Below are 27,024 nucleotides of genomic sequence, written 5' to 3'. Positions count from 1 at the left end.
AGTCCCCTGTGTAAGCATTAAGTTGCATGGCAGAAGATAGAAGCTCAAGTGCTTTCCAAGGTCTAATGGTTACTCGATAAATATCCACGTGAGATCCTAGCCATGTACAACAAGACAATAGAAATATCTTGGAACATTACTCATTAATGAGATAACCACAACTTGTTCAGTGTGTAGCTTTGGAAGACGGTCTCTACAATGATCACACCCTGTATTCTAGGTGTGGTAATCTAACAAAAACTATTTACTTGGATACCATACTTGTGTCCTCTACACACAGGGAGGGTTTGATTCCCGGGTGAGATCTACCATGTAATACCTAGCTGCAGGTCATCAGGTGCTCTTCCTGGAGATTAGTACAGACAGCCCAATAAAATGACTATCATCCAAAGCATTCGTTATAGCTGGCTGCTGACTAGGAGAAACAACTCCTAGTGGGGAATTAGAAAACCGGCTATTGTCAATCCCCACCCAATTCATTCCCTTTCCATCTACCAAAACAGAAAGCTTGTTTGTCACAGTGCCATAGGGAGTGAATGGGGAGTGAATGGCTAAATGTTAACTGATTATGCATGCAAGGCTAAACTTGGGTACAGCAGCCAGTCCTGCTTCTGTCGAACAGGCATGCTGGAAAAACCAGCAACCAATTAGCATTCGATCAGCACTGGCAGCAAATTGCTGCTAGTGCTGACCGATGTGTTATGGCCGGGGGGAGGCACAGTGTCAGAACACAATAGCTCAGCGGGGGGATTGCTGTACTAACATCACATAGTACAGCCAGTTCCTGTTTTTTTTTTTTTTGTTTCTTATCTTTGTTCTTTTTCCCCATTCAGCCCGCTGGGCATGTGTGTACCAGACATGAAACTGGTTGTAAACTTAGTTACACCACTTTTACATACAGGTAAGTTTATAATAAGGCTTGCCTGTAGGTCCTGGAACGATCACGGTTTAGGAGATATTTACCATATACGCTTGCGCTGACGTCATCGAAGTAAGGACACGTGCCATTTCTAAAAGGCCCATACGGTGTGACTGGCAGCTCCGGCGTGCAAGCGTGGGAGTGACGTCACATGACTCTGGCCAGTCACAGAGCCGGAGTCCACGGCCTCAAAAGGAAGAGGGGAGAAGACAGATGTAGCCACCATCAGGGTTAACTTCCTAAAAGAGAAGTACGTGAATGTTTTATTAAATCAGTCTGATGCTGCATCTGTCCCCCACTGTCTCGAACACTGAGAACTAAGATCAAACACCGCTGATCGCTCAGTTCTCACAGCTCTGTGAGCAGAGAGCCGGTGACCGTCAGTTACCGGCTCTCTGCTCTGCCCTCTCCCCCGCACTCACTGGAGCCTAGCTCCTGTGTGAACCTAGGCTTGTCATAGTGACTTTTTTATTTTTATATTTTACGTTTTTCACAGATTTATGGATACGTGCACACATTTTTTGGAGTTTATATGGATTTTTGGACACAAATACATTTGAACACCAATTATTTGCATCCACAGGCGGATCACATTTATTACCACTATAGTTAATCGTTATTAGGCTTAACCTTTTCATATTATGCTTATTTTATTTGTAGCACAGCATTTCTTTCTTGACAAAAATAAAATAAAATGATTTTCAGGAAAATATGCCATCACAATCCATAGGATAGTTGCTGTGTGCGCCGACTGCTGAAGCCAACCAATTGAAGAGTGCTCATACCCGCTATACTGACACTCCCCGAACAAACTCCTCCCACTGAAAAATCATCCATATCAATCTTACATCTAGGATTTTATGAACATTTCAGTTTGATCCTATAGTCATCGGTGTCTGCTATAAACCTTCACATACAACACTATGCTAGACAAGTAATAATAACGAAATAAGGAACAAGATCAACCGCTATTCTTCTCCAAAAAGAAAAAAAAGTCAGACGAGTTTCTAAAAGCGTACACTGTGCGACTTGAGAAATCAAGTGACAAAGCCGGGTTCCAAATATATCTCGCCACTTACAAAATGCTTATCATCCAAAATAATACAGAGGTGGCAAACTGTAGACTAGCAGGAAGCCCCATCAAGTGACGATTTAACATTTTCAGTACCAGCAAGGACCAGAACAGACCACATATTATGCATGCTTTTCGTTTTACATCATGGCTAGAATGCTGAATCGTATGTCAAATACATGTATGTCTGATGGGTTCCCCACCACAACACTCAGCTTCGTGCAACAAAGAACCTAACCACAAAGAATAAATGAATAATGAGTTAACACATTTGTTGCAGCTTTATGGAAGGTATAAATATACAATCTACAAGGAATAAACGTCACTACTGATGGTTATACAGACCCCTGGGGCCCACCCTTAAAAAAGGGAAATTACAGATAAAAAAAAAACGAAAAAAAAAAATGTCATATTTACCTGCGCTGTGTAGTGGATTTGCACAGAGCAGTCATGATTCTTCTCTTCTCGGATCCCCTAACGGCGCTCCTGGCCCCTCCCTCTGGCCAAGTGCAAACAACTTGCTATGGGGGGCACTGGAGCAGTCTCACTCCTGAGCCATTGCTCTGTGTGTCCATTCACACATGGAGTGTGGCTCGACCTCTCTCCTCATTGGCTCACTGGCTGTGACTGACAGAAGCGGGAGCCAACTGCTCCCACTGCTGTCTTAATCAATGAGGAGGAAGAGACATGGAAGAGCGGCTGCTCTCATGCACATAACTGGATCGAGATGGGCTATCAGGAAAGTATTGCATGAAGGTAAAAAATCTTGAGCATTTACAACCACTTTAAAGAGGAACTTCACTTTACTAATGCTGCCAGCATTAGTAAATAGACAAGGTGGTATATTATATTTACTGTATTTATCAGCATATAACACTCACCCTAATATTAAGAGGGAAGTTTCAGGATAAAACGTTTTTTAAATAAACAACTTTGAGTTAAAATAAGTGTCAGTGCCCATCAATACAGCCTGATCAATGCCCATCCATCTGCAGCATATGTCATCAATGCAGCCTGATCAATGCCCATCCATCTGCAGCATATGTCATCAATGCAGCCTGATCCATGACCATCCATCTGCAGCACATCTCATCAATGCAGCCTGATCCATGACCACCCATCTGCAGCACATCTCATCAATGCAGCCTGACGAATTGCTCATTTGCAGCCTCACCTTCGATGCAGACTGGACAGTGCAGGAAATTACAGAGCCGCCATCTCCTGTTTACTCGGCTCTCAGTCCCACCTCCGCCATCAGCATTGGACCAGCTCCTGTGATAGACAGAACACTGCTCCAATGTCAGTGGCGGAGGTGGGACTATGTGCGTGACGTGAGAGCCGAGTAAACAGAAGATGGTGGCTCATGAATTTTGGTGGCGTTCGCCCCCCTCCTTCCCCTCCGAGGTATGCTGTCGGCGTATAACACGCACCCTTGATTTGCCCATTTTCAGGGGGGGGGGGGGGGTGTGTTGTACGCTGATAAATGAGATGAAAAGATGTAGCTGGATAGCCGCACTCGAGGATTTCACAATGGGGTGGCTTGAGAGGCGCTATTTTTAGTGCAAAAACACCTGAAAAGCGCCCCAGTGTGAAACGGGCCTTAGTGTGAAGGTCCACTTCTATCAAAAGATGGAATTTATGCTCTTCTTCCTCCCCCCCCCGAAACCTCCTTTACATTTGGCACATATGTATTCATGGCAGGGAGTGGGGAGGGAAGGGGAGTGTGGAGCGGGTATCTGGTTTTTGACAGCTACCCGCTTACACTTACGGTTGGATCACCACGGTAATCAGTGAGGAAGTTCGGCCCCCCCTCAGTCCCCTGCAGCCTTCTGGGACATGTCACAGGTCCCAGAAAGCTGCAGGACCATTACGATTGCGCAGTGAGAAGCCAGCTGTGAAGACACAAGCATGCACGGCCGGCTACTAACAGTTAATATGCCAGTGCCGGGGGACTAAAGCACTGTGAAGAAACTGGCCAGGCGAAGACAGCACTGGATCCTGAGACAGGCAAGTTTCCTATTAAAAGTTAGAAGCTACGCTTTTTGTAGCTGCTGAATACTTTAAAAAAAAAAAAAAAAAAAAAATAAAGGTTACTGGAACTGCTTTAGGCAGCGTTTCTCCATTCATCGTTTCAGGTCCGATTTAAGCCCGAGTCTTTGGCCGAATTTGGACCTGAAACGGACCAAAAGACGCACAGGACTTCTGTGCAATTTGAACCGGAGCCGCTGCAAAGATGTGTGAATGGGCTCCATAGAGAGCTGGTCACAATTTCTTGCTATATGAAATGGATGTGGGGAAACCCTCATCCAACTCGCAATAGTGTGAACCCAGCCCTAAATAGCCTTTGGCTTCTATGACCAGCCCCCTCCCCCACACCCCCTACTGGCCTTGTGGTTCCCATGAATAATTTTGCCCTAAAGTCCCATTTTTCCCAGGCAAGTGGCCACCCTACTCCTGCCACCTCCACCACAGTATTGTCCCCAACGCTCAACAGTGTGTCAAGGACATGGGAGGAAAGGACTCCATGCTCTTGCTCAAGGAAGGCAGTCAATGTGGACATATCAGAGCACCCCGAGATCCAAGGTCCCCGCAGCACTTTGAAACCAAGATGAGCTGTCATACAAGAGCACCCTAAAATTCAAGGTCATTAAGGAAATTTGGACTCAAAGTGAGTGGACCAACAAGAGCACCCTGAGATTCAAAGAATCAAGATTCAGGGACACCACGGCACTTTGTAACAAAAGGCGAGTGGATATACCAGAGAATCAAGATTCAGGGTCCCCATGGCAGTTTGTAACAAAAGGTAAGTGGATATACTGGGCAAACTCCAAGATTCACGGTACCCATGGTACCTAGAGAGATCTGCTATACGATAGTAATGGCATGTTAAGGCCTGAAACTCACTCCTTGTCTGCTTTACCCAGTGTACAGTGTTTTTCATTCTTAATTTCTAGTGATAAATGTGCTATTTATGGCAGTCAGCTGCTTGTTATTGATGTATTGCAAAGGCACAAACAGGAGAAAATTCCTTGATGAGCCAGACATGACTCCAACGTGCTCCGAGCTGTGTGGGCAAATTAAGACTGGGAGAAAAAAGAAAAGCCACAAACATACTCATTGGGCAACTGTGAGCAAACCTGGACATAACCACAGAGGCCTATCAGCCAGTGTAATAGGTACATTTTTATATTATATTATATTATATTGGCATGACTGGTTCATGGAGTCCTCTGGTTGGCATCCCGTGCCATCGAATAACACAGACTTTATCTATCAGAATGTATACAGGAGGCTATCAGTGCGGTCCCAAACCAACCAAGATATCCAACCAAGGAAAACAGCAGTGGAGCAAGGCTGATGTATTTGTTTTTTATTTTTTGTTGTTTTTTTTTTTTTTTTTTTTTTTAGGCTTTCTTTCTTCTATTTTTATCTGATGATCCAGCCAGTAGGTCTGTTTTTCAAAAAAACAAACAAAAAAAAAAACCAAGATCTCTTCCAGATGTATCCGTTTACAGGCATAAGGCAAACCATTTAACACTGAAAAAATAAATAAAAAATAAATGTGTTAATGGTCAGACAACCAGATGAAATAAGAGGGGGGGGGGGGGGGGGGGGCGGCGGAAAGGCTAAGAAAAAAAATGAATGCAGCCACCACATCTTAGTAAGCTGCAATATACAGGCAGTCCCCGAGTTACGAACTAGTTAGGGACTGCCTGTTTGTTCTGAAGTCGAATTTTCGTAATGCGGACATGTGCAGAACGGCGTTTCCGATATTTTCCGCCGTTTTCCAATGTGGTCACCGGCGACACCTGCCGCTCGTAAGTAGGAGTTGTTTGCAAGTTGGATGATCGTAACTCGGGGACTCCCTGTATTACATTTTTGGTTTGGGGTTTAATATTGCTTTAAAGGACTTGTAACCCCTCACAGTTTTCCATCTCTATGCATCTTATGCATTAAGGTGAAAAACCTTCTTTACTGCAGCTGCCCCCCCCCCCCCCCAGAGCCCCCCTTTTTTCTTATCTGAGCCCGATCGTTCCAGCAATGAGCAGCACAGCAGCTCAAGCCGCTGTCTAGGGTCCTCACTGGACAGATTGACAGCAGCGGCTCTTGCTGCTAATCAAATCCAGTGGCATGGGAGTCGGGGACGGGGCCGAATCCTGCTGTCTGTTTCAACTGATGCAGCAGGACTCAGTAGAGGACTCTGTGGTTCTCCGTGGGGGCATCAATAAACAAACACACACTTTTTAAATCAATACAAATTCATAGCATTTTTCTATGGAATTGCGGTCTTTATTTTGGAACAACGGCTCAGCAAATGGGCTCCAGCAGCATTTTATGTCGGTGTGAAGATCACCAGCAACAAGCGCTCTTCATTCACCTCTATGGTCTTGGCTACAAATCACTGCAGGGCAGAACAACACACTAACCCCAGTGTGGTAGCAATAGTCTGTAGCAATGACAGTTCACCATTGCCTCGAGTTAATTTTCCTCTGTTTTCACCTGATCTAACCAATGGCACACCTATTAGATTGTCCCCACTCTGGATAAAGGAGCACAGGGGGCACCTTTGGACAAGAGCATTGCCAGTGGTAAATGGTTTGTCTCATCTCTGTAACCACTACATTTTGCTGTAGAGCTTGTCCTTTTTGAACAAAACAAACATACTGGCCAGATCACCTGATGAAAATAGAAGATAGCAAGCCTAAAAAAGAAAACAAATGCAGCCATAAGATCTAAGAAATGGTAAGCACTGCAGCAGTATTAATAATATATGATTTGGGATTAATCCCAGTTTAAATCAAGGCGAGACTCCCCAGGATCAGTGAAATTGATAAAGAATATTTAGAAAACCCCATAACGGAAGCAGAAATAAATGAGGCATTAGCGGAATCAGCCCCTGGGAAAAGCCCGGGACCAGACGGTCTGACAATTAGTTACCATAAGAGGTTTAAGAATATACTAGTACCGAAACTCTGTAAGTATATGAACGGGATTGGGACAGAGTACGCCATGAGTAAAGAGGCGCTATCTGCCTTAATAACGATCATACGGAAAGAAGGAAAAGACGAGACCAAGTGTGCCAGTTACAGACCAATATCACTCCTAAATGAGGATACTAAACTGTTTGCTAAGGTATTAGCAAATAGAATGAAAAAAGTAATGAATATACTAGTACATCCGGATCAGACTGGGTTTATCCCCGGGAGAGAGGGAAAGGACAATGGGGTGAGAACCTTATTGATTCTATCTCAAAGGAAGAAGACGGAACCCCCGGCGCTACTATTGTCAACAGATGCCCAAAAGGCCTTTGATAGAGTCGATTGGGGATTTATGTTCCAGACAATGGATAAAATGGGCATTGGCCCTAGGATGGCCAAATGGATTAAAATGATGTATGATCACCCGACAGCGACTGTAAACATCAACGGGTTGCCCTCCTCTTCCTTTGAGATGGAAAATGGGACCAGACAGGGATGCCCACTGTCTCCTCTTCTTTTTGTACTCTCGTTAGAACCCCTACTCGCGACAATCAGAAATAACCCGGAAATAAGCGGAATTAAGGCAGGGCAAGAGGAACATAAACTGGCAGCATATGCAGACGACGTGCTGTTCTATATAAGTAATCCGGGAGATGCTCTGCCCACGATAACAAAGGCCCTGGATGAGTACGGGAAACTATCAAACTTCAAAATCAACCAAACAAAATCTGAAATTCTCAATATAAATGTAGGTGAGATGGAAGTACAACTAATCCAAGAACAAAGTAAATTTAAATGGACAAAAGATTTGAAATACCTGGGAGTAAAATTGGCAAATACTCTGGATAAGATATACCGTTTAAATTTTATCCCTTTATTAAATGAAATAAAAACTGAACTCAGAAGAGCAAGTAATAGACCGATCTCGTGGATAGGCAGAATAAATGTGTTCAAAATGTTTATTCTCCCAAAAATTGTATATAAATTCCAGATGTTGCCGGTTGAAATTCCACCTAGCTACTTCAAAAAATTAAACTCAATAATGAGTAAATATATATGGGACAATAAAAAATCTAGGATCTCCCATGGAGTATTAAAACAAGAAAAAGGGAGGGGAGGATTAGCGGTCCCTGATCTACAATATTATTATCAGGCGGTAGTCTTATCAAGAATTGTCGAATGGGTAAAAGGGGAAAAAAAAGAGGAAAAAAGATGGGTCAGCTTAGAATATATATATAGTAAAGCACAACTAAATAAGATAATATGGAACCCCCCAAAATACAGGGCACTAGATATAGACACAAATAAGATAACACAGATTGCACTGAAGATATGGGATAAGGAATATAAAAGATTAAATGGACACTATAATTCACCACTGATAACTTTAAAAGACAATGAATACTTCCCACCGGGTAGAGGGGTGATAGGAGGGAACTGGATAAGATTAGAGGGGTCACAAATAAAAGATATAATTAAAAAAGGGAAACTCCTTTCACATGAAGAGTTAGTGCACATGGGATTTATGAGAAGGGATAGGTGGCGATATCTCCAGCTGACCCGTTTCATAGAAAAACTACCCCAGCCGATTAGATCTGAAGAGGATTTGACAGGAGTGGAACAACTGTGTATGGCTGACAGAGCAAAGGGTATACCGTATATACTCGAGTATAGGCCGACCCGAATATAAGCCGAGGCCCCCAATTTACCCCCAAAAAAACTGGCAAACTTATTGACTCGTGTATAAGCCGAGGGTGAGACATGCCTGTCCATCCCTGTGTGTGTGTCCGTCCATCCCTGTGTGTCCGTCCATCCCTGTGTGTCCGTCCATCCCTGTGTGTCCGTCCATCCCTGTGTGTCCGTCCATCCATCCCTGTGTGTGTGTGTGTCCATCCATCCATCCATCCCTGTGTGTGTGCGTCTCCATCCATCCATCCATCCATCCATCCCTGTGTGTGTGTGTCTCCATCCATCCATCCATCCATCCCTGTGTGTGTGTGTGTGTGTGTGTGTGTGTGTGTGTGTGTGTGTGTGTGTGTGTGTGTGTCCAGCCTACCTTTGTCCCGAGCCTCCGTCCCGTGCCTTGCCTCCTTGCCTCCGTCCCGTGCCGTGCCTTGCCTCCTTGCATCCGTCCCGTGTCGTGCCTTGCCTTGCCCCCGTCCCGTCCCGTGCCGTGCCGTCCCGTGCCCTCTTCGTCGGCGGCCATTGTAAAGTTCAAAAGCTGCGCCGCCGCCTTCGCCTGTGATAGGCGGAACACTGAATTTCCCAGCAGCCTGTGTTCCGCCTATCACAGACGTCGTATCATCCTCGTCCGTAGTACGAGGATGATACGACGTCCGTGATAGGCGGAACACAGGCTGCTGGGAAATTCAGTGTTCCGCCTATCACAGGCGAAGGCGGAGCCGGAGGCGCGGCTTTTGAATAGAATGGCCGCTGTCTGTCTGCTCGACACGCTGATCGAGCGGGCAGACAGCGATGACTCGAGTATAAGCCGAGGGGGGCACTTTCAGCCTCAAAAAAGAGGCTGAAAATCTCGGCTTATACTCGAGTATATACGGTAATATCAAAGCTATATGGGCTATTGATGCGGACCAGCTGGAAAGATACGCCGCCATATATAAACAAATGGGAAAGGGAACTGGGGTCACAAAAAGGCAAAGAAACAATAAATAAAATATTGAAAATGACACACTGCTCGGCAAGGGATAATAAAACAGCTGAGATGAACTACAAACGTATCTCCCGTTGGTATAACACCCCGGATAAGGTATCTAAATACCAGCAAGGCGGGACCGCCGAGTTGTGGGAAAACAGGTACCATGACACATATTTGGTGGGAGTGCGCCAAAATTAAGTTATATTGGGAAATGATCCTCCAAAAGATCAAGGAAATAACTCAAACAGCATTGAAACCAGACCCCTGGATAGTACTCTTTCATGGCACGGAAGGTGGGGTTAAACAATATCAGGACTCAATCATCCCGCACCTATTAAACGCGGCGAAAAAACTAATCCCTAAAAAATGGCGAGAGGTAGAGTGTCCAACAACATGGGAGTGGGTAGATGCGGTAGAAGAAATATATAATATGGAAAGCCTGAGCCTGAGAGAAGAAGAGGAAAGGGTAATATTTCTAAAAAAATGGAGAGGTTGGAAACAATTTAAGCAAGATTGGAGTTTCTCCGCACAATTAAGGCCATAAAGACCAGGAAATTAGGAGCAGGGACACTACTGACAAGGGGATAGGGGAGGGGGGGGGGGGGGGGTAGTATAACTTTAATAAAATTTTAGTGAAATAAGGGGAGTAAGATATAAGAATAGTTTTAAGAGCATGAAATAAAAGTTGTACAAATATTTTACATTTAATTATACAAATAAGGAATAAGAAAACAGCCACAATGATGTGAAGATTAACTCCAAGAGACAACAATGAACGTTAAGTTGATTTATAGTCTCAGGTAAAGATTCGCTGATGTGGCATTAAAAAAAAAAAAAAAAAATCCCAGTTTAAATCACTAGCTACAAATTGCTGTTAATCACTGACACCAACTATTTGTAGCATCATTATCTGCCACAAAATCCCCCGTCTGACATCAGCCTACAGAAAGGAAGACGGACAGCTTTGGGGACAACTAATCGTTACATCCGACCTATTCATAATGGAGACCAGAAAGAACACAGCCTTACTTTCCTTGTACTAATAATTTTGGTTGTCAGTGCCATTAATATAACATTTCAAATACTGACTTAGCATTCTGCACATCTCACAATATGAAACGAATCATGAATGAGACAACTGGGCAAAGCTGCAGAGATTCTCCTGTATTTATAAAACTCTTTCAATCTCACAGAACAGTTAACTGCGCATGCGAACAAAGTACTAATGTGCAAGTTCCCTGGACCACGGATCCAAAGCCGGTACTTCCTGCCGTCTGCAGATCGGAGATAGAGGACAATGTAATGAGCACTTACAAAGTAAACCACCTTTTACAAAGCAGAGCACAGCATGGTAATGTATTGAGAATGCCAACGCATAGGGGGGCTTTTTTGCAACTAACCTCCAAGAAATAGAAAATGACACAGTGAGCGCCTACACAAACCACTCTAATCACATACAGTGTCCTAATATAGGGAATATTCAATAAAGAAAACACATAAAACCTGCACTCCATTAGTCCTGCTCTCCTTATATCACACTGATGGAATATAGCGTACAATGGGATTCTATATGCAGATTCTTTATTCTGGCTGTTGCAGTAAATGGCATCAATTCTCTTTACTGGCTGTGACCTACAAAACGTCCCCCGGACTAGCGGCTGTGTAACCATTCTGGACCAGAACAAGTTCTACATTTCAGCTATTGGCCCATCGATACGCCAGTCATTTCTGGTAGTATCGTCTTTTAACCACTTCCCACCCAGGACAATTCTGACATTTCTCTCCTACATGTAAAATTCATAATTTTTTGCTAGAAAATTACATAGAACATAGAAAATGATCTCGCACGGTATTTGCGCAGCAATTTTTCAAACACTTTTTTTTTTTTCATGCTTTAAAATAAATAATTAAAAGCATTTAAAGTTAGCCAATTTTTTTGCAGAATGCGAAAGATGAAGTTACACCAAGTAAATAGATACCCAACATGTCACGCTTCAAAATTGCATACGCTCATGGAATGGCACCAAAACTGCGGTACTTAAAAATTCCCATAGGCGTCGCTTTAATTTTTTTTACTGGTTACATGTTTTGAGTTACAGAGGAGGTCTAGGGCTAGAATTATTTCTCTCGCTCTAGCATTCACAGCGATACCTCACATGTGTGGTTTGAACGCTGTTTTCATATGTGGGCGGGATTTGCATAACTCTTTCGCTTTTATTTTATTTTTTATTGTTAGACTTTTAGTTTGACGCTTTAAAAAAAAATAAAAACAACATTTTTATCACTTTTATTCCTATTACCAGGAATGTTAAACATCCCTTGTAATAGGAATATGGCACGATCGGTCCTTTTTACAGTGAGATATGGGATCAATAAAACCCCACATCTCACCTCTAGGCTGGGAAACCTGGAATAAATAAATAAAATGATCACGGCTTTCCAGCCGAGGCAGCACCGTTCGTTTTCACGCCCGGCCTCTGAACGATCAGAGACCCAGCAACCACTTGGTCCGCCAGAAATCTCTATGATCACCACCCGGGGCCAGCAGATCCAGTCTCCAACTCACCGATGGAAGCGGTGAGCCGGTAGAAGTACCGGAGGGTGGCGTCCCTTCCCGCTGCCCGTAAGAACGATAAAGCGGCGGAACAGCCACTATGATCATTCTTATGGTGTAGGGAGTCGCCGGCTGAAAAAGCCGATACCTGAATGAGGTCTGTAGCGGCAGGCATCATTCAGATATACCCACAAAAAGTCAAGGACGTCCCTGGACATAGCTTGGGCGGAAAGTGGTTAAAGAATCATTTATTTAATACATTTTAAAACTGAACTCTTAAGACCCAGAGAACTGAAGCAAGGGGTCAGCATGTCGGGTTTGTAATAAATGTAAAAAAAAAAAAAAAAAAAAAATGTTTATATATATATATATATATATATATATATATATATATATATATATATATATATATATATATATATATATATAAAAATTAGAGATAGCGATACATACATGCATACTATCTCACAAAAAAGCGAGTACACTCCTCACTACAAGTACTTGCTTTTGTTGCCAGCGGTTTAGACATTAATGGCTGTGTTGAGTTATTTTGAGGGGACAACAAATGTGTACTATTATACAAGCTGTACACTCATTGCATTACATTGTAGCAAAGGGTCATTTCTCCAGTGTTGTCACATGAAAAGAGATTATAAAACATTTACAAAAGTGCGAGGGGTGTACTAGAGCTGCACGATTAATCGAGATAAGATCGCGATCTCGAGTCACACCCCCGCCCCCCTCCCCATCTTCAGGCTGGATGACCCGCGATTTTCTTATATCCCCGCCGGTTCCACGTATCCAGCATGGATCGCAAATGGTGGATATTGGAACTGATGTCAGCAACCAGAACTGACGTCAGTCATCAGAGAGCGTAATGCGGGTCGCCGCTGGACGTTGAAGATGCCTGGACGTGGGCAGTACAGTGTCTCTTGGCCGGGAAACGAACACACAGCACAGCAGTGAGTGCGCACGGATCTGATTTCCAACACGCGAGTGAGCTTCCTTCCTTCCTTGTGCCACTAACTGTACAACATAGAACATATACCTATATTATGAAGACCACATGACGTGACCACAGCGAGGCAGCTTCCCCCAGGCCTGGCTTGCTGGTGACAGTTGACAGTCACAGCTATTAAAAGTGGGGCATGTGAGCGAGAAGTGGACCACTGTCCATTATGAATATTACCAGTCTGAGTCAGCTACCCCATATTAGGATTACCACCACAGTCAGTTAGCGCAACCCAGAGTCTGGGGTAGCTGACTGTGGTAATATTCATAATATGGGTAGCTGACTCAGACTGTGGTAATATTCATAATGTATTTTAAGGGACAGTGGTTGCCAGTATTTTAAGTCCACGCCTCACATGCCCCCCTTTAATAGCCTGGCAGACAGACATGCTATTAAAAGGGGGTCATGTGAGGACTCTGAGTGGACCTAAAATACCAACCACTGTCCCTTATAATAATACATGTGACAAAACAAAGCAAAACAAATTATGCTTTTTAACCATTGATCATTGTATGTGATCAGGGTTTGTGACCTTAAAAGTCCCGTCCAAGGGGGAACAGTCCTTTGTTTGTTCTTTACAATCCAGAGATGTGGCCACTACATTCACATTCATGTGTTATCCAGTGTCATAGTGGTGATCTCCCTTTTCTAAATGGCTTATTTTATTGCCATTTCGTTGGATAACCTAATGTTCAGAGATTGTAAATGTTTCAAATAACAAAAAAAAGTTTTTGAGAACTGTGAGAGAATCGCGATCTTCATTCTAAGCAAAAGAATCGTGCAGCTCTAGGGTGTACTAACTTTTGTGAGACCCTGTAAATGGAAATATCACAAGTCACATGCAAACAGGTAATTGTAACCATAAATCTCATATGTGCACACACTAGAAGTGTCCAGATAAACCTTTAGGCCCCTTTCACACTTTTGCAGCTTGTCCTGCAACTTGGAACTGCAAAGCCGCATGACAAGTTGTACCCCATGATTTCCAATGAGTACCATTTATATCTGTGTGTATTCTTACCGACTTCAAAAGTAGTCCCTGTACTACTTTGGTCCAACATTGATGCGAGCTGAGGTCCATAGACCAAGTTTTCACAGGCAATCGCGGCAAAGTCACGGCAGTGTGAAAGGGGCCTCAGGTTGGGTTCACACTGTGTGAATAGGATGTGGGTTTCCCTGCATCCAATTCGCATGACAGGAGATTGTGACCGGCTCCCTATGGAGACAAAATGGTGCATCTTTGGCTCAGTTTCAGGCCGATTCAGGCTAAAATGTGGCCCTGATTGGTCCCTGAAATGGAGAACAGGGACACACCGGATCCCTGCTGGGAGCCGCATCTGGCTTAAGCTGGGTTCACACTGAAGAACGGAGCGGCTCAAAGAAGGGGTCTGGTGCCTCCCTGTTCATTGTTTCAGGTTCCATTTAAGTCCACATTTTTGGCTGATTCCGGACCCGAAACTGGCTCACAGGACTCCTGTGCAATTTGCACCGGAACCGCTATGGAAATGTGTGAACAGGTTCCAAAGAGAGACGGTCACAATCGCCTCACATGCAAATTTGATGCATGGAAATCCACATCCAAATCGCAAAAGTGTAAACCCATCCTTAAAAAGGTCAAAATAAGTGAAAAATAAATAGTCCCAAAAAAAAAAAAAAAAAAAAAAAAAAAACACACAAGATAAGGAAAAGTCCCGTGTGGTGTGAAAATAAATATTTTTCTTCTCCAAAGTGTTGATGTGGTATTCCCTCCTGCTGGGCCATTGTCTGCTCCCAGCAGGTGAGGGCAGAGGAAGCTGCCCCCACTGGAAGAAGACAGTGATTATTGCTAGCGGCTGCTATAGCCACTAGCAATAATCGCAGGTAAAACCCAGCTTGCTGGTTGTAACCAAGTTGATCGATCAAGTGATGCAAGTGTTGTATTGTAACGTATTCTTCTTAGATACGTCCATACAGTAAGGCTTCATGTGCACTGCTGCTGGTAAACGGACGTTTAGGAGCAGTTGGGCATTTTTTTCAGCTGCCCCTGAACTCTCCTCTATGTTATCTTATCAGTACATGTACACAGGGTTGTTTATAGTTGTTTCTAGGTAGTTGAGTTTAGAAGCTTTTTTTGGAAAGCAAAATGGGTTCAGACGGATGTTCAGAGGCATTTAAAACGCCAAATGCCCATAACAGCTAGTAAGCGCTGCTAAATGCGGTAATTGGCGTTTGGCAGCGTTTTGTTTACAGATGTTTTTCATTTAAAAAAAAAAAAAAAAATTTTTTTCTTCTTTTTTTTTTTACAAACGCTTCTAGAAGCAAAACGCAGCATGTAAACGTGGCTAAACTGACATTTTTCTAGCTTTCTAACTTTTTCAGGTTTCTAGCTGTCAAGTTAAATCATTTAGGAGAGGTTGAACAACGTCCTGTGTACATGAAGCCTACGTATACTCTCATCCTCTGTAGCCTCACCTAGTTATGGTCATACAATATCCTCTGTAACCTCACCCAGTTATGATTTTGCAATTATTATTCTCTGTAGATTCACCTATTTATGACCATACTTCTCTCCTCTGTAGCGTCACCTAGTTCTAATCATACAATCCCTATCCTCTGTAGCGTCACCTAGTTATAACCATACAATCCCTATCCTCTGTAGCGTCACCTAGTTCTAATCATACAATCCCTATCCTCTGTAGCGTCACCTAGTTAATGCCATGCTACGCTCCTCTGAGGACTCAACTTGCTGTAATCTAAAGCCTAAGGCCTATTTCACATGGCCGATCCTTTCAGGTCCACCTGTCAGTTCTTCAGGAGGACCTGAACGGATGCTCCATAGAGGGCTATGGAGCGCCGGATGTCAGCGGTGACATGTCCGCTGACATCCGACCCGAAAAAGTGTGACGGAGGAAAAACCTACTTTTCCATCCGTCATCGGATGATGACGGAATCTGCGGTCCGTCATCATCTGATCTCCCATAGGGGAGAGTGGCGGTCTGACAGGTCCGTCCCTACGCAGTGTGCAGAGACGGACCTGTCCTCTGCCTGCTCATTAAATCGACAGAGCGATGCCCGCTGAGCAAGCGGATATCCACAGTGAAAGAGGCATAATACACATGGGCCAAATGTCAGGCAACATCGGCCGCTTCAATAAAAACCCGCCGACATTTGGCCTGTCTGTATGGCAGCCGGTCCAACAGAATACGGCCATTTGGCCGGCTTCAATCCGACAAGCATGCTGGAAAACCAGCAGCTGACCAATCACCAAACACCCAATCAGCACTCTCAGCCAATGGCCATACCCCTGTCTGAACACAATAGCTCAGCAGAAGAGAGATTGTTGTACCAACATTGGATCGTTAGTACAGCAGCTCCAACCTAAGCTGTCTGTTGAATGAAAAAAAAAAACTGATAGTGTGTACTAGGCTTTACTAACCTCAGTTGCATCACCTAGTTATCATCATACAATCATCCTCTGTAGCCTCACCTAGTTATGATCATCCAATCAGTATCCTTTGCTTAGTGACTGCTCTGAGATAATAAAAAAAAAACACTAAGAAAGAATAATTTATTCCTGTCATTGAGTAGTCTAAGCTTTAAAAAAAATTATAAAAATAAAAAAAGAAGGCTCTTCACCACTGTCCCCCTTACAATTTTCAATGAGTCCAAAAGTCTTAAACTGAAGGTATGGGAATCGATGATCACTAAATTAAAATGTGTTAAAACAATATCCTAGAAAGCAATGTGGAAAAGCAGACATGTTGGATGACACGAATATAAAATTGACAATAACTTGTACATTGATTTCATGTTTTGACTGAATACACAGCTTGACAAATCCCAGGCGCCAGGTTGGCAGGAAATTGCATCCTGGCACCTGGGCTTTAGTCAGCCCATTCAATGTTGCAGGGATGCACAATTCGTATCACCCGACGCCTGGGACATGCAGTTTTGTACACCGGGCGGCGGGCAGGCCATTTTATTTTATTCTATTGGGGCAGCTCCACTGCCACCTGGTTGCTTCCACAAACGCGGGTAAAGTGCCCCCTCCTCTCACTATGTGTCCCAGGCTCCGCTTGCCCCTCTACAGGCCTGGGTCACTTCTGGGTCCCCTGCCACCATGGCTGGAAAAGAATGTAATGCAGTGAGATCTGTACTGCATTACATTCAGTGGAGCACAGGGGTGTCTTTTAGACCCTCCACGTCTCATTAAAGAGAACCTGTCACAAAAAAAAGCATCACAATAGGAAATTTGTTGTCCCCTATATGGGGGAAAAAAAAAAAAAAAAAAACCACAACATGACTCACATAGTAAGGCTGAATAAAGACACCAGTCCATCCAGTTCAGCCCGAGTGAATACACGCTCACATCAGTCCCTAACCTTAAGGAGCCCACAATCCAAGGTCCCCAACTCACATTCATATACTAGGGCCGATTTTTTTTTTTTCTTCTTTTTTTGGACAGAAGCCAAAATTAACCTACCAGCATGTCTTTGGAGTGTGGGAGGAAACTGGAGCACCCGGGAGGAAACCCACCCAAGCACAGGGAGAACATGCAAACTCCAGGCAGGTAGTGTCGTGATTAGGATTCAAACCAGCGTGCGGTGCCCACACTCCATGGGTTAACTGCTAGTTTTGTCCAGCGGAGCACTGGAAAAAAAAAATAATAATCTTTCGATCATCCGGTAAACCGCGCTCCCCCACGTCCAGCAGTGACTGTTCCTGCTGTCCTCATGTCCAGAGTTGGTCTATGGGCGTGATGACGTCAGGAACAGTCCATGCACAAGACCGCTGGTATGCAGAGGGACAGGGACAGGTCTTGTGCTCGCAGGATTAGCAGATTAAGCAAGTAGATCTCTGCTCTGAAATCCCCTAGACAAGAACGAACCTTTAACCAATACAGCGAGCACAGCCCCACTACACGGGAGAACTTGGTTTTTTTTTTGACCCAGAGTTTTTTTGTTTTTTTTTTATTCTTTATTTAATTTTATAATTTCCATCATACAAAAAGAAAAAAAAAGAAAAAAAATATACATCACAATAAAAGCATTTTATTTGACATTTTCTTTAAAAAAAAAATGTTATTCTAAAACAAATAAAAGTTACACCCAAGCACATAAACACCCCTCCCCCACATATGCACGTTGGGGCGCCTTCGCATAAAAACGTCGATTGCGATACACAGGTTACATATCCCCGCGCATGCACACAATCTGGCTCCTGGATTCAAAGCAAATGTGTCAAGCTCTGGGTTAATATGACAAAATCCTTAATATTTTTTAGCTTTTCTGTTGCTAGTTACCAAACAGTAAAAGCAAAGCATTGACATCTTTTGAAGACATGCGGGTGATAATGATGACAATTTTGCAGGCTGGTGAAGGGGGTATGAGGACACACTAGGCAATCCTATAATTGTGAAAAGACTAAGCCTCCCTGTTCTAGCCTGGGTATACAATTGGCTTTGAGACTGAGATTGGAGCAGCCATGCACATCCATTATAGTGTGCTTGTACACAGGAAGAAACACTGTATAATAAAAAACATGTGACATACCCCTCATGCATATATAATTCAACTATAAATAGATCCACCTTTTCAAGCTGGTTGAAGGAAACAGCAAAAGTCTGTATTGGAACTCCACATACAATACTTATTAACCACTTCAGCCCTGGAAGATTTGGCTGCTCAATGACCAGGCCATTTTTTTGTGATTCGCCACTGCGTTGCTTTAACTGACAAGTGCGCAGACATGCGGCGTTTTACCCAAACAAAAATGTATGTCCGTTTTTCCCCACAAATAGAGCTTTCTTTTGGTGGTATTTGATCGTCTCTGCGGTTTTTAATTTTTTGTGCTATAAACAAAAAAGAGCGACAATTTTGAAAAAATAAATAATTTTGTACTTTCTGCTATAATATATATCCCCATTTTTTTTTTTTTTTAAAGAAAAAGCATATTTTTTCTCAGTTTAGGCCGATATGTATTCTTCTACATATTTTTGGTAATAAAATCGCAATAAGCATATATTGATTGGTTTGCACAAAAGTTATAGCGTCTACAAAATAGGGGATAATTTATAGCATTTTTATTATTATTTATTTTATACTAGTAATGGTGGCGATCTGCACATGTTATCGAGAGTGCAACATTATGGTGGACACATCAGACACTTGACACATTTTTGGACCCATTGGCATTTATACAGCGGTCAGTGCTATAAAAATGCCCCGATTACTGTAAAAAGGTCACTGGCAGGGAAGGGGTTAACACTAGGGGGGCGATCAAAAGGGGTTTACCGTGTTCCCTCTCTGCGTTCTAACAGAAAGGGGGATGGGACTGTCTAGGGGAGATGACAGATCGCTGTTCATACTTTGTATGAACAGACGATCAGGGATGCATTTAGACACACAGATCCCGGGTTCTCAGTGTGTCACGAGCGATCGCGGGAGCCCGGCAGCCATTGCGACCGCCGGGCACTCACAGCGGCTCCGGGGGCAAGCAGCAGCGTGCACGTGCCCCTAGTGCCCACAGGGTGAAGCGACGTTACATAACATTGTTTCGTCCAGACATGCCATTCTGCCTCAGTAAAACTGATACGACAGACACTGTCAAGCAAATCCACCTGCTCGGCAGGGGATCTTTCCACTGATCGCTGCTGTGCAGGTGGATGACATGTCTGTCTTTGCTCTGAATAGGCCACTGTTCTCTATGGGGCGGTCGGATGGAAACGGACCACCTGTCTATTTCCATTCAACTGTTGTCAGATCCTATTCGTTGGACAGATGGGGAACTGTTTTTAGTGGACCGGATTGGATGCTGGAAGGTGTCAGCAGACACAACTTCAGAAGTGAGGAAATGTATTGTATAGTAAAATGTATTCTTTCGTTTCCAAGCAGGTGTAGTCTTGTTCTTCCAATTTTCTTTGGACGAAAACGGTACGGATTAAACAAAAATCATACAATCTGGTATTGTACAAGACATTTTTTTGCATTTGTCCCTTTGGGCAATTTTGGACGAGCTGTCGCAATCTGCTCTCAAAATTATAGTACGATTGTTTAGAAAGCGGTATTTTATGTCCGATTCTCTGACCGTGTGTATTAGGCTTTAGTACACCTTCATACCAGACAGTGCTCGGGCCTGGTGACCAGTTACTCAGGCATATGACAAAAGCATTAATTACAAAGCGTCCCACCGTAGAATTATTTATCTGATGATAGGTGGCCATTGCTGTGGATGTTTGATCATAAAATGTGGAACAAAACACGTATCAGTGATCCCGATTAGTCATAGCCGATCTTACCACAAAGAAACACGTGCTGTCCCTCGTTGAACGAAATAAAGAGTTGACGTGCCAGCGAAAGTTCAAAACAGGATATGTTGTATTTCTCAATGTCTCATGAGGATTTAATCTAACTTTTCAAAGGAACTGCATAGTGCAACAAAGGTAGATGAATTCTGACAGCAATATTAAATCACACAATATTAGAATACTAATAATATTATTATAATGAATAGTAAAGTGATGATATGACCAGGGAATACAGGCTGTAGGGAGAGTGCTCTACCCACATGAAAGGATAGAGCAATGAGCTATGGGGCTTTTATACCGGCTGCACATACTGCCAAGTAACATCTCAGATCTTAGAAATGTAAGGGAAAGGGGATACATTTGTTTCTGATGATATATATTAAATGATCATATGGCATAGGTATTTGTCCGGCCCTGATGCAAGCTAAAAAAAAAAAAATACTGCTGTGTTTAAAGCACAACTTCAGGTTTTGTATGCGATGAAACAGCTTTTCGAATTTTACGCCGAGTCCCCATACGGGCGGCTTTCCCTCAGTTCCTGTCAGGGGACAGGACTTCACAAGAGCCCCAGGCAATAATGAGAGTACTGTACAATGGGAAGAGACTTGTGAAAAACAGGAAAACTTTTTTTTTTTTTTTGCTGTTGGTTTCTTCCTGTTCTAGTAACACCCATACCTGTTGTTAGGCCCCATTCACACAGCCATATTGAGTATGGTGCAGCAAGGAAAAAAACTGTGGCGAAGAGACCAGGTAAGGACAGCCGCGGCCAAGAAGCAATGAAAGGCTGATATTGACTGCAGCTGTCCTCCGGTGTCTGCATGTAAAAATCGCATATATTGAGATTTCCTGCAGTTAGGGACACGTGATTGATTCTGGATGTATGCTGCTTGCTACCAATCTATCCCTAACCACAGGTAATTGCGCCCTGTGTGATTACTCCTGTACACTGGTGTCTGCCACGTTAAATCGCGCTGCAATTGCAGGAAGCATGTTGCCCAAAAGTAGCTCCTGAACTTTTTTTGGGCGACATGCTTCGCATGATGAGAGTTGCCGTGATTGCGGCACGATTTCTAGCGTGACAATTGCAGTAGACCTGCAACGCTATTTGAAGGGTCATTCAAATAATTGTAATCTCAAATGAGAGTCCCGTGATTTGTCATTCACACATCGGCACTTTCAAATCGCGGGCAGATTCGTAGCAAATCTGCCTGCAATTCAAAGAGCTGAAGTGTAAATGCAGCCAGATATTACAAAATGACAAACACAGAGCTGATTGCGGGTGTGGAAGTAAAGTATGACTTGAGAAACAGTGATCACAGGGTAATTACGTTCATCGTAAATCATAGGAAAAGAAGACACAACGGTAGGACAAGAACATTACATTTCAAGAGAGCCAACTTATACTGTGCTCTATACCTCACGTCATTAAATGTGAAGATATTCTAAAAACAAAAAACACGGAGGAACAGTGGGGGTGATTTAAGAATATATTAAATGGCATTAGCCAGTGTATTCCAATGGGCAACAAATAACCGTGGTTAAACCTGGGTGGCTAAATTCAAACATATAGTTATAGAGGTATATTAAAATAGAAAAAAAAAAAAAAAAAAACTGTCCTTTAAAAAATATAAGGGCAAGGGGACATCATCAGCATTCCAACAATACAAAGAAAGCAAAAACAAAAATGTAAGAGTGTGATCAGGGCAGCGAAAATAGACCACAAGAGACACAGAGGAGAGAATATATTTAAAGGAGAAGGTACAGCTAAAGCTCGTTTGGCTGTACTTCTCTTGTGGTCTATTCGTTCTGCACTCTTGTAACCAGTTTTCAGCCCACTGTCGGCTGACGTCACAGAGCCGGTCTAGGCTCAGTAAAGATTGCGAATATAAGGTCGGGATCTGCCCACATGCCTGGACTGCCACCTGTCTCAGCCTCTCAGCAAGCTGCCAAGAGCCAGAGCCCGCCGCTCTCACCCCTTCCACAGCCCAGTAGTCACCGACTCTCTGCTCAGGCAGCTCTGAGAACCGAGATATCAGCTGTGTTTGATCACTCAGTTCTCAGCCTGAGAGCCAGCAGCTCATGTTGTTGTTAAATGCTGAAAGCTGCCGATTGATGTAAAGTTTATATCATGGATGGAACTCCGCTTTAACTTGTTCATAAAACAGAGAGGGTGGCATAAATAGTTCAATCTCAGTTTGTGCTGACCATATAAAGTGAAGCATGGTAATAACCTCACCACTGGATATAGCAAGACTTCAATAAAATGGGGGAGTGGGAGACTACATGGCAAATGAGCTTATATGATGGCTAATGTAAAGTAATGCACTTGGAGGCTAAAAATATGAATGCAAGTTACACACTAGGGGGAGAACCTCTGGGGGGAAATCAAGGATGGAAAAGGATCTGGGGGTCCCAGGGGACATACTCAGCATTAGGATGCAATGAAAAGCTGTAGCAAACTAGGACAGCAGACTATAAAAATGCATAAAAAAAAAAAAAAAAAAAGTGTATTTACTCAAAAAAAAAAAAATAAAAAAAAAAAAAAAAAAAAAAAAAACACACACACACCACAATAAATGTTACCACGTTACAAAACTCTGGTTTGGCTAAATCTTGAGTACGCCATCCAGGTCTGCTCACCAGTCCTCAGGAAGGATGTTCTGGAACTGGAGAGAGAGTCCAAGAGAAGGGCAACAAAGCCAATAAGGGGTCTGGGAGGAGATCAGTTATGAGGAAAGGCTACACACATTAAACATATTTTCCCTGAGAAGAAACGCTTGAGAGAAGAGACATGATCACAATGTACAAATAGCTAAATTGAGATTCTATTCAGTCTAGTGGTGCAACGGATCGTTACTGATCCGTGTTCCGAACGGGTCAACCTGTTCGGATCGGCACACCACGCGATCCACAGAGTGCTCTCCTGCCTCGGCCTTAGGAAAGGCCACGGCTTCGGCTTAGCTCCGGAGCGGCAGCCATCTGGTACACTGTACAGCTGTGTGCCGACGTCATCACCCCTCTGACCGGCTTCTATTCTGGTAAGGTAAGGGAGGGAGAGGACGTGGACATTACAGCAGCGAGGGAGAGGACGTGGACATTACAGCAGCGGGGGAGAGGACGTGGACATTACAGCAGCGGGGGAGAGGACGTGGACATTACAGCAGCGGGGGAGAGGACGTGGACATTACAGCAGCGGGGGAGAGGACGTGGACATTACAGCAGCGGGGGAGAGGACGTGGACATTACAGCAGCGGGGGAGAGGACGTGGACATTACAGCAGCGGGGGAGATGACGTGGACATTACAGCAGCGGGGGAGATGACGTGGACATTACAGCAGCGGGGGAGATGACGTGGACATTACAGCAGCGGGGGAGATGACGTGGACATTACAGCAGCGGGGGAGATGACGTGGACATTACAGCAGCGGGGGAGATGACGTGGACATTACAGCAGCGGGGGAGATTATGTGGATATTACAGCAGCAGGGGAGTTTTTTTTTTTTTTTTTGCTGATCCGAAAAATGATACGATCCATGACTCTGATCCGAGGAACGATCGGAACCGTGAGTTTTTTTGATCCGTTGCACCACTAATTCAGTCTAAAAATGATTTCAGTCTTTGGTCACTGAAAGAATAAGTTCACCTTTGGGAACAGGTCACATGAAAGAAGTTTCCCACACTAGCAGTCACTTTTTAAAATCAGCACGGCTGTACAGGGCTCCTTTGCGGTTGTCCCAGCACAACGTACACCAGTGGGCATGCATTTTACCATGTGGGCTGGTGTAAGAAAGCCTTAAAGGGTTCATGCCCACATAGGTATAGAAAATTCCTATAAACCCTAGCAAAGCGTTCTGTCAACTGCTACCCCGAAAAGCAGCCGTGTACAGTCTGCCACTGAAGTAAACGGCCGTTTGTGGCTGTACCCTTAACACTGGTGCTTCTTTACATCACTGTGTATCCACGCATGTTTGTCAGATGCACTGGTAAACACAGATGCAAAGAAACATCGGCATCAATGAGAGTACAGCTGCATTCAATTGTATGCCAGGCTGTACATTGATTATATGGCTCTCCGGGCATAGGAAAGTGCTGAGCCATTATGCTAGGCATAAATACCTATAAAATCTGTGTGCATAAACCCTAAAACTGCATTCATTAACCAGATAATAGCCAATGCACAATTCACTATCTACTTTAGAGACAAGTTGGCTGTTTTGCATCTACTAAAAAGGATACATACATTTTCATTCTGGTTGCCCCAAATTTGCCATCATAAATCACACATAACTAGCAAGTTGTATTTTCTTTTAGATAAAATTTATTGTTGAACAAAAACATAACCGGTCTCTAGTTATAGGGATTAAACTGTCCAACAAGGTAATATGGCGTTGCATGCTGTCTTAGTCTCGGTGCGTCTGTACGTCTGCATTACTGTCTGGATGTATTGATCTCAGCAATAACAAACAGAAACATGCAATTCTCAGGAGACATCCGAGCTTATTTTATAACAGCACGGATATTCTACCAGACCTCGATCAGATGGTGAAATCCTGCAAATCACAGTACTGGCAAATTATTTGTCAGTGTCATGCTTAATGTGTAAGCGTAGAGAGTAGAACGCGTAAAAAACGCTTCTCTGGATTTTCACACTTTTTTTTTCTACAAGACATGAAATAAGTAAAAAGGGCAATGAGTTTAGAATAAGTTTACAAAAACACTAATATATATATATATATATATATAAAAAATCAAAGAACGCACAGTCATCCATAACTGCGTCATAAAGTCAATATGACATTTATTGCCAAGCTCAAAACAGATTTGACATATAAAGCTTGCCAATAATGTAATATTCATTCCAAAGTGCACACTGGACCTGTGGAATGCCAATAAAAGCGGGTGCCTGTCACCCAGAAGATAAGATATATTATGAATATTTCAACAGGAATAAAATAAACCCTTTCTCTGCCTCTCTCAACCAGGGTTCATCCAGGGGTAGCTGGAGGTTCCTTGAGCAGTGATCAGTTACCAGCTATCAGATTAATAACCACGGATGCCCGTGGTACTGACGCCCATGGTATTTTTAGCCATCTGTCAGAGCCACTTCACACCACAATTTCTGCATTGCAGGTTTGTTTCTGCATATGCATTTTTGAAGGGTTCTGGTGCATTTTTTCCCTCTTTTTTTCTTAAAGTGATTGTTATTTTTAAAAGGATAAAATACGAGACTACAAACATGTTATCTGTTGTGTGCAAATCCACTGCAACAGAGCAGCCCCGATCCTCCTCTTTTCGGGTCCCTTTTCTGTGATCCTGGCTCCTCCCTCCTGTTCAGTGCCCCCTCAGCAAGCAGCTTGCTATGGGGGCACCCAAGCCGAGTCACAGCTTCCTGTGTCCATTCAACACGGAGCCCGACCCAGCTCCGCCCCCTCTCTCATTAGCTAGCTGACCTTGCTTGACAGCAGCAGCAGCCAATGGCGCCTCCGCTGTGTTTCAGCCAATCCAAAGGGAGAATCTTGGACATCGCTGGACCTCAGGTAAGTATTAGGGGGGCTGAGGGGGGCTGCTGCAATACAGAAGGCTTTTTAGCTTAATGCATAGAATGCATTCAGATAAAAAAAAAAAACTTCTGCCTTCACAACCACGTTAATCTCAATTGACGACATGTGCCTCCCAATGCAATTTTGATGCGTTTTGTCACATTTCTGGTGAAATCCATGCGGAAAAAAATGTAGCACGTTCTACTTTTGTTGACTGAACTGGCGTGAACTAGGGCCATCGGAATCCATGCTAAAGTGGATGTAAAGCCTTAAAGCTGAGCACCATTCAAAAGGGTAAAGCTCCGCTTACTTGCTTCCTCCCCCCCTGCCCTGCTGACACATTTGGCACCTTTTGGGGGGGTGGGGTGACCCCCCCACCTCCTTCCCCCGCTGCCGGGCCATTCACAAAGCAGTATGGAACCAGCTTGCGGCTTCACAGCCAGTTTACCTTACAACAAATGGTGGTAGCAGCACTCGAGAGCCGACAGACAAATCGGCTGGGGTGCCAACATCGTGGGATTCCTGGACAGGCAAGTATCCTAATATTAAAAGTCAGCTGCTACAGTATTTTCACCTTAATGCAGATGCCCCCCGACCCCCTCCCTTTTTTCTTACCTAAGCCGATCCAGCGATGTGCTGCTCCAGCCGCTGTTTCTCTCCTCATTGGACAGATTTATAGCAGCGGAAACCATTGGTCCCCCCGCTGCTGTCAATCAAATCCCATGACACAGGAGCAAGGGGTAGAGCCAAGTCCCATTGTCTGTGTCAACGGGCACAGCAGTGGGACTAGGGAGCGAACACGCACGTGTGTACCCATGGAAAGAGGCTTTCCGTGGGGGAACCCGATGAAGGAGGAGCCTGTAGCACCAGCGGGGGACCCCAGAGGAAGAGGATCGGGGCTGCTCTGGGCAAAAGCATTGCAGAGTGCAGGTAAGTATAGACAGGTTTGTTATTTTAATACAAAAAATAAAAGCTTTACAACCACTTTAACACACTGTCCATGCATT

At 43.8% G+C, this 27,024-nt stretch overlaps 1 protein-coding gene across 4 annotated transcripts in view; it reads right to left on the bottom strand.

The window, feature by feature from the left end:
* The window catches only part of SNX13 (sorting nexin 13), a 223,398-nt gene that overhangs the window by 179,660 nt on the left and 16,714 nt on the right, over nt 1–27,024 (bottom strand). For 3 of the 4 annotated variants that reach the window (XM_077491271.1, XM_077491268.1, XM_077491269.1), the window contains exon 2: nt 964–1,158. The exons of the other annotated variant lie outside the window; for it this stretch is intronic. In XM_077491271.1, coding sequence (XP_077347397.1) covers nt 964–1,023 — 60 coding nt within the window. In that variant the 5' untranslated portion in view covers nt 1,024–1,158. The remainder of the gene's footprint in view (nt 1–963; nt 1,159–27,024) is intronic. 4 annotated transcript variants of the gene reach the window in all.

The sequence above is a fragment of the Lithobates pipiens genome, unplaced genomic scaffold (genome assembly GCF_037356315.1).
Source record: "Lithobates pipiens isolate NorthernLeopardFrog02 unplaced genomic scaffold, aLitPip1_a1.2 Scaffold_19, whole genome shotgun sequence".
NCBI lineage: Eukaryota > Metazoa > Chordata > Amphibia > Anura > Ranidae > Lithobates > Lithobates pipiens.
Note: the sequence above shows the minus strand (reverse complement) of the source record. Positions and strands in the feature narration are given on the sequence as shown.